Source organism: Electrona antarctica, assembly GCF_951216825.1.
Source record: "Electrona antarctica genome assembly, chromosome: 2".
Lineage (NCBI taxonomy): Eukaryota > Metazoa > Chordata > Actinopteri > Myctophiformes > Myctophidae > Electrona > Electrona antarctica.
Genome location: NC_136807.1, coordinates 10,324,748 through 10,337,557, shown reverse-complemented (window position 1 = coordinate 10,337,557; position 12,810 = coordinate 10,324,748). Strand labels below are relative to the sequence as shown.

General features: G+C 39.1%; 1 protein-coding gene across 1 annotated transcript in view; it reads left to right on the top strand.

Annotated features, from left to right (window-relative positions):
• cfap74 (cilia and flagella associated protein 74) overlaps nucleotides 1–12,810 on the top strand; it is a 77,226-nt gene that overhangs the window by 108 nt on the left and 64,308 nt on the right. Inside the window, exons 2-11 of the mRNA XM_079524302.1 lie at nucleotides 197–321; nucleotides 843–918; nucleotides 1,256–1,405; nucleotides 3,255–3,353; nucleotides 3,969–4,064; nucleotides 4,584–4,757; nucleotides 5,226–5,336; nucleotides 5,622–5,724; nucleotides 6,055–6,212; nucleotides 6,381–6,606. Coding sequence (XP_079380428.1) covers nucleotides 222–321; nucleotides 843–918; nucleotides 1,256–1,405; nucleotides 3,255–3,353; nucleotides 3,969–4,064; nucleotides 4,584–4,757; nucleotides 5,226–5,336; nucleotides 5,622–5,724; nucleotides 6,055–6,212; nucleotides 6,381–6,606 — 1,293 coding nt within the window. The 5' untranslated portion in view covers nucleotides 197–221. The remainder of the gene's footprint in view (nucleotides 1–196; nucleotides 322–842; nucleotides 919–1,255; nucleotides 1,406–3,254; nucleotides 3,354–3,968; nucleotides 4,065–4,583; nucleotides 4,758–5,225; nucleotides 5,337–5,621; nucleotides 5,725–6,054; nucleotides 6,213–6,380; nucleotides 6,607–12,810) is intronic.

The window sequence follows — 12,810 nt, the reverse complement described above, 5'->3', positions numbered from 1 at the left end:
TGAAGTTAAAACAGATAGCTAACTTTAAAGCATAATTTATAGGCCAATATACGTCGCACAACACGGTGTCGCTGGTTGAAAAGATTACAAAACCACGCGTCGCTATGCAACACGTTGGAGATTTTAAGCATTCTCTAGTCAGTACAACGCCGCGTCGTGTACATTAATTTGAAATGAACTTTTAGCATGAACGCAGGTGAAAGGGAGGCATGCAGGCAGACATGGAAAGCCCTTCAGAAGTATCTGAAACCCATGCTGAAACCCCACCAGGAAACACCTGTACCTGGACTGATGATGATGAGGAGGAGGAGGAAACTGGAGGTGAATAAATAGAATAATCAACCCATGTGTTCAATTAGGAATACTCCATGCACTACAAACGTGTGTGTGTGTGTGTGTGTGTGTGTGTGTGTGTGTGTGTGTGTGTGTGTGTGTGTGATATACAGTATATTGTTTACTAACAAATTGATTGATTGATTGATTGAAGAATGTATTAACAGTTTGCAGAATTACAGTACATTTCAAGCACAAACTCAATACAAAGGCTGCACATTTATGCTGTGGATTAGAACAAAACACAGCTCGGGTGAAGTGCACAACATCTTGTGTGAACTCAGAGGCAACAGCTTTTGGTATATGTAACCCAATTTTCTTCCCAACACAAACATTTAATGCCATTGACAATGAATGTACAGTATAAACACAAACATTGCGTAACACAAACATTGATGACGAAGGTGAGGACGCAAATTCTGATTTGGCCGGAATGAGATGACGTATGATGACGTAAGATGATAAGAGCGCCCCTCACTTCACACGGGTGTGATTTTTTTATATTTCAGATGAAGGCATGGATGATGAGACCTTCGAGGACGAAGATGCAGCCATTCCTGCTGATTTAGAATGGCTTGAAGATCTGTATGTACAGTATTTACCTGGGAATCATTATGAACATAATGTGCAATTTGATAGTCACTATCATTAATGGGGTGGGTGTGAAAAAATGGGTTGCAAAATCATGGGATAAAATATTTGGATAAAGAATATAATAGTACAAGCTCTATTTCATGCCAAATCATTTGCCAGTATGTTATGTTATGTCCCATTTCAACAATCCAAGTTCCGTTGTGCAGAGTGACTGACACCTCCGGGACCTGCAATCACATAATTGTATGCGCAGTATGAACAGTGTGACTCTGTTCTCACATTAACCATGCAACCTTTTCCAAATGTCGTTTTTGCATCTGCCCCGAAGGGATGACAGTGACGGTGACCTTGCGGTGGCGGACAGCGATGGTGGAGAGAGGAGTTACGCAGCGACAGCACGGATGTTCAAGCTGAGGCGAAACCTGGACCAGCTGGACACCTTTCACCGGCAGAAGGAGCATGACGTGCTGAAAGTCAGGTCTGGTCTGGACATGACAACCTGCAGACCTCTGGAGTTAACCCATTATTAAGACTTGAGTCTACAAAGGCCTTCATTCATTACTTAAAATAGAAGATGTACAAGCTCACAGCGTGGCACAAAGTGAAACGCTGCTAGCTTGTATCTGCTATTGTATGTGAAATGATAGATGCTTTCCTGGTTTTAATGGGTTAAAAAAAAACATGAGTCTTTGCGAAATGGACCTGAGTTGCAACTGGCTTTGGACCACTTTTTTTCCTTCTACACCAAATCTCTTAGCCAAATATTGCCGAACGTGTCGCAACACGATGTGTTGTAAGCTTCTAGATGTGCTATTTTTACGTTCTATGTGGATATTTTTAGTCTTTGATTCTGGGCAAACATTTGCGGAAAATAAAATATCTACATTATAGTACAAGGTATACATACAAGCTAACAATGTGCCGCATTGCGACACATTGTTCGCTTCTAGATTGGCAATTTTTGCTAAAGAAAATGTAATACAGATAGGCTGAATCTCAACGTTTCAAGACAGGTGCTTGCCAATTCAGCACTGTTCAACTTGCATACAGATAGGGTTGGAATCACTTACTTGACTTGTAAATCTAATGGATTCAACTTGGTTTGTATCTGGAAAGATGATATCTCTGCTGTCAGGAAGAAACCTCCTAACTCCAAAATTTTCAATTTTCAGGAAATGAAAAATATAAACTTTTCAAGAAATTGAGAAAACCTTATATATATTTTCTAAAACAAAGCAATGCAAGGTTTTATTTAGGAGGTTAAAACATTCAAGGTTTTATTTAGGAGGTTAAAACATTCAACATGTTGTAATTTTCAGAGACGTACAGTGCGTTCCAACATTTTCTCTGGCAACCAGGCTGGTGTGACAAAGCAGACGAGACCTATACTTGATGTTCAAAGTAGTTTTTAAATGTTAATGAACCTCCTTGACAAGGCCCAGATAATTTCTCTGTGCCAATTGATTCAGCAATTTATAGAAAATTACTTCAGCCGAGGGGAGAACATTTCCTATAATGTTCTGTCTGCCCACGTTTCTTCCCTCTTTTTTTTTTGTTTTAATTTGTCTGCACCGCAAGCCATTAAGCACCCAATGGACCATGATGCAGACCATAGCATGGATGAAATGTCTGTCATTTCGCACAGAGATGTGTAGTCATTTCTGTGTTCTGACCATCAAAACATCACTCCTGGCCTGGGCCATGGCTCAGTGGTCCAGGCACCTTGGCTGGTAATCCAGTCTGGCAGTGTGCCGCGGGTTCGACTCCCGATCCCGGCGGCCTTTACTGCATGTCTTCCCCCCATCTCTCTCCCCATTTCCTGTCAGCCTACTGTCTGTCCCTCCATAAAATATATAAAATAAAGGCGAAAGCCACAAAAAAAAACATCACTCCTAAAGTGTCTTACCAATAAACAGTGTTTTCCCTGCATCGTAAAGTGCCAGGACTTTTGTTTTCCCTTTTCAGGGAAGGCCTTCATCCTGGGCACAGATCGTTGAGTTGCACTTCATTAGATCCCCCCCCCCCCTTCCCCCAAAACACTGGGCTATTTAAAGCTGTTACTGTGTGTGTGTGTTTGTGTTTGTGTAGGCATGTGTGCGTGCGTGCGTGCGTGCGTGTGTCTGTGTGTCTGTGTGTGTCGGCCCAACAGAATCACCCCTTTTATGTCGTTTGATAACCATTGAAGGAATTCATTAGCCAGATGCCCTGAACTCGCCCCGGCACCGGTGGCCTTGAAAGTGTTCCCTCGGAAGGGATTTCAAACTGCGATGTTGTGCTGGCTCAACACTGAGCCTTGTGCCTTTGGCTTTGTGTGTTTTCTCTTCCAGAGAAGAGCTCAGAATCTGCCATCAGAACATTGCTGACTTGACGAAACAGAGGGACAAAGTAGAGGAAGAGATGGAGCGTCAGAGAGATGCAGATAGCAGGTTAAGCCCGAAACGAAAATAGCCGATCTACAAGTTCACAACATGTGCCAATGGCAGTGGTTCCCAAACTTTTTCATGTCAAGGACCCCCCGGATTTACACTAATTAGACCACGGACCCCCATTTGAAAAGATATGCCAGGGACCCCCATAAGAGAAGATTTTTATGGCTCTAGGCTCTAGCAATGATTCTCAACCCGTATAATTTCAAGAACCCCCAGTTTGACATTCATATTAGTCTACAGACCCCCATTTAATGGCATTTCATTACATCTCCGAGACTCCAATTTATATTGTAAAATCAATGTTAATTTGACTCTGAGAGTGTACAAATCGACCCTAACGGGTCCATTTGGTTCCGTTTGTACATTCTCAGAGTTACAGACCCATAAGGGTCCATTTGGTTCCAAACTATCATTTAGCTGGGGACCCCCTGGAACTCCCTCAAGGACCCCTGGGAACCACTGCCAATGGGACGTGTTGTGAGCTTGTAGATCGGCTATTTGCGGCTAATGCTTAGACTTGGTAAACCTAAGCCATAGTTGTTCAGTCGTGCAAACGCTGTCAAACTGCTTATGAAACTACGCCAGCCAACCATCTGCCTGCACTGTTTGCAGCGCGGCGGCGTTCCGTCTACGAGCCCAACACAGGCGTCTGTGTGAAGAGCTGCAGAGAGAGGAGGCCCACGTCAGCACCGCTCTGAAGGAACAGGAGTGAGTTTCACCAGACACGCAACCAAATCCAGAGTTAATGGGGTTAAAGGTGTTACCGTTATTACTAATTAAGGCTCTGTTCCATTTAGTGTGCAGTGGTTCTCAAACGTTTTAATTTCATGGACCCCCATAATATATGTAATATAATATAACTCTGGGAGTGTACAAATGGAACCAAACTGATCCATTTAGTTCCTTTTGTAGTATTTTGTACACTCTCAGAGTTATACAACCGTACAGGACCATTTGGAACCCACTCAAGGACACTTTGAGACCCACTGGTGTAGCAGAGTGTTTCCAGTGAGCCAACATGCACACTAGCAGCACCCAGACTCTGTTTGACCAGAATGGAACAGAGCCTTCATTAGTATCAGCGGTAACACCTGTGAAGGAAGTAAGGAAGGGGACTAAAAATGGCGTGTGTGCGTGCATATAGCACATTGAAAGATTTGCATAAATCTGTCTTAAATACACCATCTGCCTCATTAAATCCCCCTCCCCCCCTTCCTCCCCTATCAGGCTGCACCTGTGCGAGGTGGAGGTGGAGCTCGGCAGGTTCTCCTCACTGCGACAGGAGGTGCAGGAGGAGGAGAGAGCCTACGAGACCCAGAAAGCCCAGCGGGCGGTGGCCCGGCTGCAGCAGGAGAACACCACCGTGCACAACCTGAAGAGGAAGATGCAGCATCTCAAGGCGTAAGAGGGGGGGGGACGAAACTATACTATATAGATAACTATACTAAAGTATTATCTTATATCTTTGCCATACTTTGTCATACTACAGTGTCGCACAAAAGTTGCAAAAAATAGCTGATCTACAAGCTCAAATCGCATCGTGTTGTTTTTGTTCACAACTTCCCAAGGCTTGGTTCCCAAGTCTACATACTTAAAAACAAAAATAATAATAACCCATTACACAACATATCAGGTTAAAGATGATCACAGTTCTGGCAGTGGTTTGCCTTGAGATAGGTCTTAAAGCATATGTGGGATACTCCCTTATTGCAAGTTGTAGGCTAACGATGCACAGCATTAAATAGGCATAACTTACTTGTTCCTGTAAAACACAGATGCTTTTCTTTTTAGTTTCTCCTCTTTTTAGGAGCTTATCACTGGTGATGACTTTTTAAAATCCTGAGATTAGCTGTGCGTGTGTGTTGACAGGAAACAGGCAGCCATGCAGAAGAAAGAGGAAGCTCAATGTCAGAAGAACATTGAACAGGCCCAGGCCAGTCGGAAGAGAGTCGACAAGTACCTGAGACAGACCATTAAAAGGTAACCATGCAGACTAGCCAGAAGCCAATTACCAGAATTTTATATTACCAAATAAGGGTCCACTTGGTTCCATTTGCACATTCTCAGAGTTAAATTAACGGAGGAGTATTACTCGCTACAGTCAACATGGTGTATATAGGCATAAGTACTGTCAGCCCAATGCATGCTTTTTTACAGTAAGCATATCTTGTTCTTGGATGTATATGTTTTGACATGACATGTATTCTTGGCTGTGTGTGTACTCACTGTACTGTATGTGCTATATTTAATTCCTGTAACATTCAGGTTGCATCAGCGACAGGCTGAAAAGGAGGGTCAGAGGGGAGAGCTAATGCAACAGCGAATGCAGGCGGTGACGACGTTGAAGGAGAATATAGCAGCCACACAAGTAAGCCAGCCTACACGGTGCAAAATAGCAAACACAAACGTCAACCAGTCAGTGTCCTACCTAAAAGTACAGTCTGCCTTTCTCATTGGAAGAATAGGGAGACCACCTGCAACAACCGCAGATTTGCTATATTGTATTAACTTACTACTCTACCCGATAGATTGGATAACACCTCCATTAAAATGGGTTATGAATTGCAGCTTTAGTGGGAGATGATGAACTTTTGGACACATCAGTTCAGTGGAACTTGCTGTGATTTTCTGTCAGTTTGCTGTGATTGTTTTGTGTACCTGAACAAAGTCAAGATTTCAAATGGTGTGATTTCTCCAGGAGAGCTTGCGGTCTCAGCAGCGCAGAGCCAAGGCTCATGCCCAGAGGAAAGAGCAGGACGAGAGACAACTGAAAGCATCTCTGCAGGCTCAAGGCTTCAACGGTATCAGGCATATAGTCCAGCAGAAGAAACTGCAGGAGTTCCAGCGAAAGAAAGAGTGTGTGCTCCTCTACTCTCCTCTGCTCTGCTCTCCCACGTTTCTTTTCGACACCCACTCCATGCAGCATGCGTGTGGGTGTTTTCTCTCGTCGTGCGCTGAGCAAAACATGACCCCGATTCACTATAATGTGATGTTGTTCCATTTATTTATGTTTTTCTTTCTCAGAGAATTCGAGGAGAGGCAGAAGTCAAAGAGGGTGGAGATTGTGGCCAAAATCCTTCAGGAGGATCAGCTGGCGGAGAGAAGCAAGAGGCGCCAGGCACTGCAGTGCCTCAGCACCCCTCCCTTGAACCTGGGGAGGGCCAGGGAGAAGGTCCTACACTACCTGGATCCTAAACCCCCACCACCGGCCACAGAGGAGAGGAGGACCAGAGGAACGGTGGTGGAAAAAGTACTCAAATGTTTTACTTACAAGTAAAAGTATCAATACTGCAATGTAGAAATACGTTACAAATAAAAGACCAGAATTCCAAATGTACTTGAGTGAAAGTACAAAAGTATTGGCATCAAAATGTACTTAAGTTACCAAAAGTAGAAAGCACTACTGTCCCATTTCAAGTGTTCAAAATGTATAAAAATCCTTTGAAAATAGCCTGCGACGCATTGTGAGCTTGTATATCGGATTCCATGCTTTCATAGAAAGAAAAAAAACCCCACAATGACAGTAATTCTAATAAAAGTCACTTGTTGCCTTTCAATAATTGAAAGGCAACACAACAGACTACACTATAGAGTGACATACATTAGGATATTTGCTATTGTGATATGGCATAGCCAGATAGCCTAAGTGTTATAAAGATCGGATCGGGAAAGATCGGTATCGGTATGTCTCAAAATCAAATGATCGGAATCGGATCGGGACATCCCTAGTACAAATACCTAAAAAATGTACATTGTAAAGTACAGTACTTAAGTACTTACTATACTTACTTTCCACCACTGCAGAGGAGTGGGTGGTTCATAATGTCTGAATTGATTTGCCCAAAGAACAACCTGCACAGAGACAGATGTTAGTGTAGTGTTATGTAAACTGTAATAAGAATACAATACATGTAAATCTAATTCTGAAAGTGTAAATTAACAAAGTTAGAGTTCAAGAGGTATGAAACTCTTTATTTATTGTTGTTTATTGTTTGTATTTTATTGTTTATTCAACTTTCAGCATGATCACAGGAGTAGTTACTATATACTGGTGATCATGAACCCCTGTGGCCACTGGGGGCGCCAGTGAGTAATTTATGTTAATTTATGTTAATTTATTCATACATTCCATACATTCCATACATTCCATACATTCCACGCATTCCCTAAATTCCATAATCATATTGTATATATCATAAAAATCATATTATATTATAATTATTATTATTATTATTATTATTATTATTATAATCGTTTTATTTATGTATGTGATGTATTGCCATGCTTTTGTTATTGCTTATTATAAATCGCTCTGGATTAAGAGCTTAAGTGTTTTATATCATTAAATGTTTAAGTCTGCTCCATCTCCCCCTCCCTCTCTCTCTCTCTGTCCCCTGCCTGCGTGTTTTCAGGAAGGGGGGTGTCCCTCAGACAGACAGACATGCCGGCTCCAGGTGTGAATAGAACAATAGAAAGTTTAGATGAACCTCTGGGGGAGTGGGGGTGGGGGATCCCTTATCTTTTAGAAGTGCCAGGTGGCAGTTGTAACCGGGGGGTGGGGGCCATTCTCTTTGAAGTGCCAGGTGACAGTTGTAAACCCCCCCCCCCCTCAAAACATTGATGTTGTGTTAATGTGTTAATTAGATGTAGTTAAAACCGGGGGTGGGGGATCCCTTATCTTTTTTATGTGCCAGGTGCAGTTGTAAACCCCCTCCCCCCTCATTAGAGGGGGGTGGGGGTCCCCTTCTCTTTGAAAGTGACAGTTGACAGGTGACAGGTACCAGGTGATAGGTGACAGGTGACAGGTGACAGATGACAGCAGCTGACAGCTGACAGGAAAACACACAGCTTGTGTGTTGGTTTAGCCCTAACATTGCAATTTCCAGGTGCATATATACGTTGGAGTATTGGGTGTACAGTAGGGGTACACTATTGAGTATAGGTATGGAAAAATAAAAGTATGAATAAATTATGCAAATTTAAAAAAGAAAATTCATTTAAGCAAAACTTATAATGAAAAAATGAAAAAATAGAAAATAGAAAATAAAAAACTTAAAAAAAAAACTTTGAAAAAAAGAAAAACACTTACAAAACATAAAACAAGAAAAAAAAAGTTACAAAACAAGTTAAAAGTTAAAAACTTAAACAAATAAAGAAAATAACTTTTAGTGTAAATGTGGTTTCTCAATTGTACTGCCTATGTACGTGTGAACTCGTAGTGAAGAAAGCTTGAACTAGCTGGGGTGTTGTAGATGCCGCAAATATGTTCGAAAAGGTTTGCACAATGGTTAGTTAGAGGGGGTGGTCTACTGTGTGGGTGGGGTGTGTATGGGGGTTGGTCTACTATGTGTAGGTATAGTCTAGTGTATATGTGGCGTATAGCTGGTACTGCAGGTTTAAACATCAGGTTGGTCTGCTGTCTAGCTTTTCTTTTTTGTCTAACAGATTGGTCCATTTTATGGTGTAATTCCATTTTTGACCATAGACTATGGATCTAATAATGTAGGTGTAATTCCTCATACAGCCACTACAGACCTGTAGGGGGTTTCAGCCTCCTAGTGCAATTCATCTATTTATTTTTCGTCTCAGTGGTTCAGAGGACACCCCCATCCAGGGGCCCTACAAGGGGGTGTAATACCAGTTTTGGCCCATAGACTATGGATTTGAGCATCTCATCGGTGTAATACCGGTTAACACCACTACACCCCAATGCATTGGGGTTTCAAGCCCTCTAGGGGAGTGGATCTCAGTTCACTTCATTTTTGGTCCACAGACAGCTAAAATCATGATGAACATGCAACCAAACGGACTCTTGATGAAGGCTTTATGATTATAGGGGTAATGATCAGGCATGTAGGGAAAGCCAGTATGGGGGTCACGAGTCATGCTTTGCTAGTAAATGTAGCAAGTCTTCAAAATTACTAAAAACTATTTAGTTGTATTGGTTATTCTTTAGACTATTTAGACTAATTCAGGCTTTCAATGCTCAATGTTATTGGTGTTATGGTAGCCAAATGCCCCACTGTATAGGGACCTGACTGTATAGTATATAGTATAGTCTGGCTGTCTATATGGCTTTCTATGGGGTGGTTTAATGTCTAACTGATTTTTCTATATATCTGTAACATAGGTATATTATGGACAGGTGGGGACCAAATGGAACCCATTAGATATTTAACTCTTGAGATGCTATCTAACTGTATGCTTGGATGACTGTATGCCTATCTGGCTGCCTTGTGCATGTGAGGAACCACAAAGGGTGTAATATCAGGTTTGCCCCATAGGCTGTGAATTTAAGTAATGTAGGTGTAATTCAGATCTACCCCATAGGCTCAATACACACATGAAGGGGTTATACTTAGCTTGAATATTGACCGGTGTAAATCTAGCCTGTGTAGCCTATCTGTGAACAATTACACAACATACAGAATAGTATGAGAGCCATAGGTGTTTACGATTATTTGTACGCAGTAACTGGCAGTTTTTACAGTATTACATGGATCCAATATTCTCTGCTATTATTTGGTATCCTTCAGACATGATGAGGCTCTTACATGTAACATATCTGTCCTCTCTAATTATATTACAATATGGTTATGTTATGCTCATAGGGGACAGTGGTTTGAGCAGTAATTATTGTCTTCAGACATTGTATGATCAGGTTATTAACCAAACATTACAGGTAGTACATCATAATCCCATATGGTCTAGTGGTTTAGGATGCTTGGAGTCTAGCCATGAGACCATATGTTTTCAATTATAGTGAAAGTTAATGATATCCACCTAGTGGGGAATTTCTATAGATGTTGATCAACCAGTCATGCAAACGATTTCAGCACCATAGATAGCATTATGCCCCTATTGTTAGGACTGTTAGTACACCTTATGTAGACACAGAACTCTATAGTGCATACGTATTGGTTCATCATACAGATATTCCACTGATGGATTGATGGTAGGTTACTAGTTAGCGTATGATTCATGTTGATAATCTTTTGAAAAATGTGATTTACGGGGATTTATATGGTAAAATACCTAAATTGTAAATTGTAAACTATATAACAATACTATTTACAGCATCACATACACAAAAATGATACAAAAACAAACAACAATCATACAACAGCAGAAAAACAAGACAATACGTGACACAACAAACAAAAAATACTAAAACAAAATAAATAAACTACACAGCAGACAAAACAAAAACTTGACAAAGCACAACACCACAAAAACTGGACAAAACACAACAAAACAAAACACCCATTAAACAAATATCATGACACAAAAGCAAAAATACTAAAACAAAAATCAAAAAGCTACACATCAGACACAACAAAAACTTGATAAAACAAAAACCATGTCAAAACAAAAACACAAAACATACATTAAACAAATATCATGACACAAATGCAAACAAAATAAATAAACTACACAGCAGACAAAACAAAAACTTGACACAACACAAAAAAAATAAAAATACTAAAACAAAATAAATAAACTATACAGTAGACAAAACAAAAACTTGACAAAGCACAACACCACAAAAACCTTGTCAAAACAAAAACACAAAACACAACGAAACAAATATCATGACACAAAAGCAAAAATACTAAAACAAAAATCAAAAAGCTACACATCAGACAAAACAAAAACTTGATGAAAAACCTTGTCAAAACAAAAACACAAAACAAAAAACTTGACAAAACACAACACAAACAAAAAATACTAAAACAAAATAAATAAACTATACAGTAGACAAAACAAAAACTTGACAAAGCACAACACCACAAAAACCTTGTCAAAACAAAAACACAAAAGACAAAACACAACGAAACAAATATCATGACACAAAAGCAAAAATACTAAAACAAAAATCAAAAAGCTACACATCAGACACAACAAAAACTTGATGAAAAACCTTGTCAAAACAAAAACACAAAACAAAAAACTTGACAAAACACAACACAAACAAAAAAAATACTAAAACAAAAATAAATAAACTACACAGCAGACAAAAACAAACTTGACAAAACAAACTTTTTCAAAACAAACTTGACAAAACAAACTTTTTCAAAACAAAAACACAAAACACACATTATACAAACATCATGACACAAAAACAAAACAAAAATTATACAACAGCAGAAAACAAAACAAAAATGACACAAAGCAAACAGTAAAAACATAACACAGCAACAATACGAAACAAAATCAAAAGGCTACACACCAGACAAGACAATATGTAACAAACATATGTGATAAAAACACAAAACAAAATCAAAAACTGGACAAAACACAATATGTAGCAAACATATGTGATAAAAACACGAAACAAAATCAAAAACTGGACAAAACACAAACAAAAAATAAATACTAAAACAAAATAAATAAACTATACAGCAGACAAAACAAAAACTTGACAAAGCACAACACCACAAAAACCTTGTCAAAACAAAAACACAAAAGACAAAACACAACGAAACAAATATCATGACACAAAAGCAAAAATACTAAAACAAAAATCAAAAAGCTACACATCAGACACAACAAAAACTTGATGAAAAACCTTGTCAAAACAAAAACACAAAACAAAAACTTGACAAAACACAACACAAAAAAAAAAATACTAAACAAAATAAATAAACTACACAGCAGACAAAACAAAAACTTGACAAAGCACGACACAACAAAAACTGGACAACAAATATCATGACACAAAAACAAAAATCAAAAACTTGACAAAACAAAAACACCTTGACAAAACACAACACAAACAAAAATACTACAACAAAAATAAATAAATAACTACACAGCAGACAACACAAAAAAAAAGTGCTATCATGAGGCCCACAACCTGACAGGGGCCGGTTTTTATCTAGTATCTAGTCTAGGTACATCTATATAGTTGTATCTAGTATACAAGCTTTTGCTCAATATTACAAATTATTTACAGTTTTTATTTTATTTGTAATGATAAGATGTTTTGTAGGAGAAAATGTGTAATTCCTACACATGCAGGGGGTTATTGATGTATACAAAAACATCTACTTGGATCAATTATCCTGGAATTATTTTTACTTCTAAGATTATATTCTTGAAAAAGTTTCTAAACTCTGTTGTTAAATGCTAAATGCCTATTGTTTTTAGATCTACAGTGATCTGTATAGATAGTGTAGTCAGAACAAATCACTAGTTGTCAGTGATAGATAGTAAATACTTCACCATCAATCACCAGGCACTTTTGACTCATTCACTCAGTTGTTCTCTCACATTATATTATGACTAGTACATTATTCAACCAATACCAATAACTATTAACTAATAACTATTTTGCCAACTAAATTTGGAATAATTGTTCATTTCAGCTATTTTATCATTTTTCAGACATGTTCTCTATCCATTTTGTAACTGTGCAAACCTCTGTAGTGGTAAAAAGACCACCCATACTAAT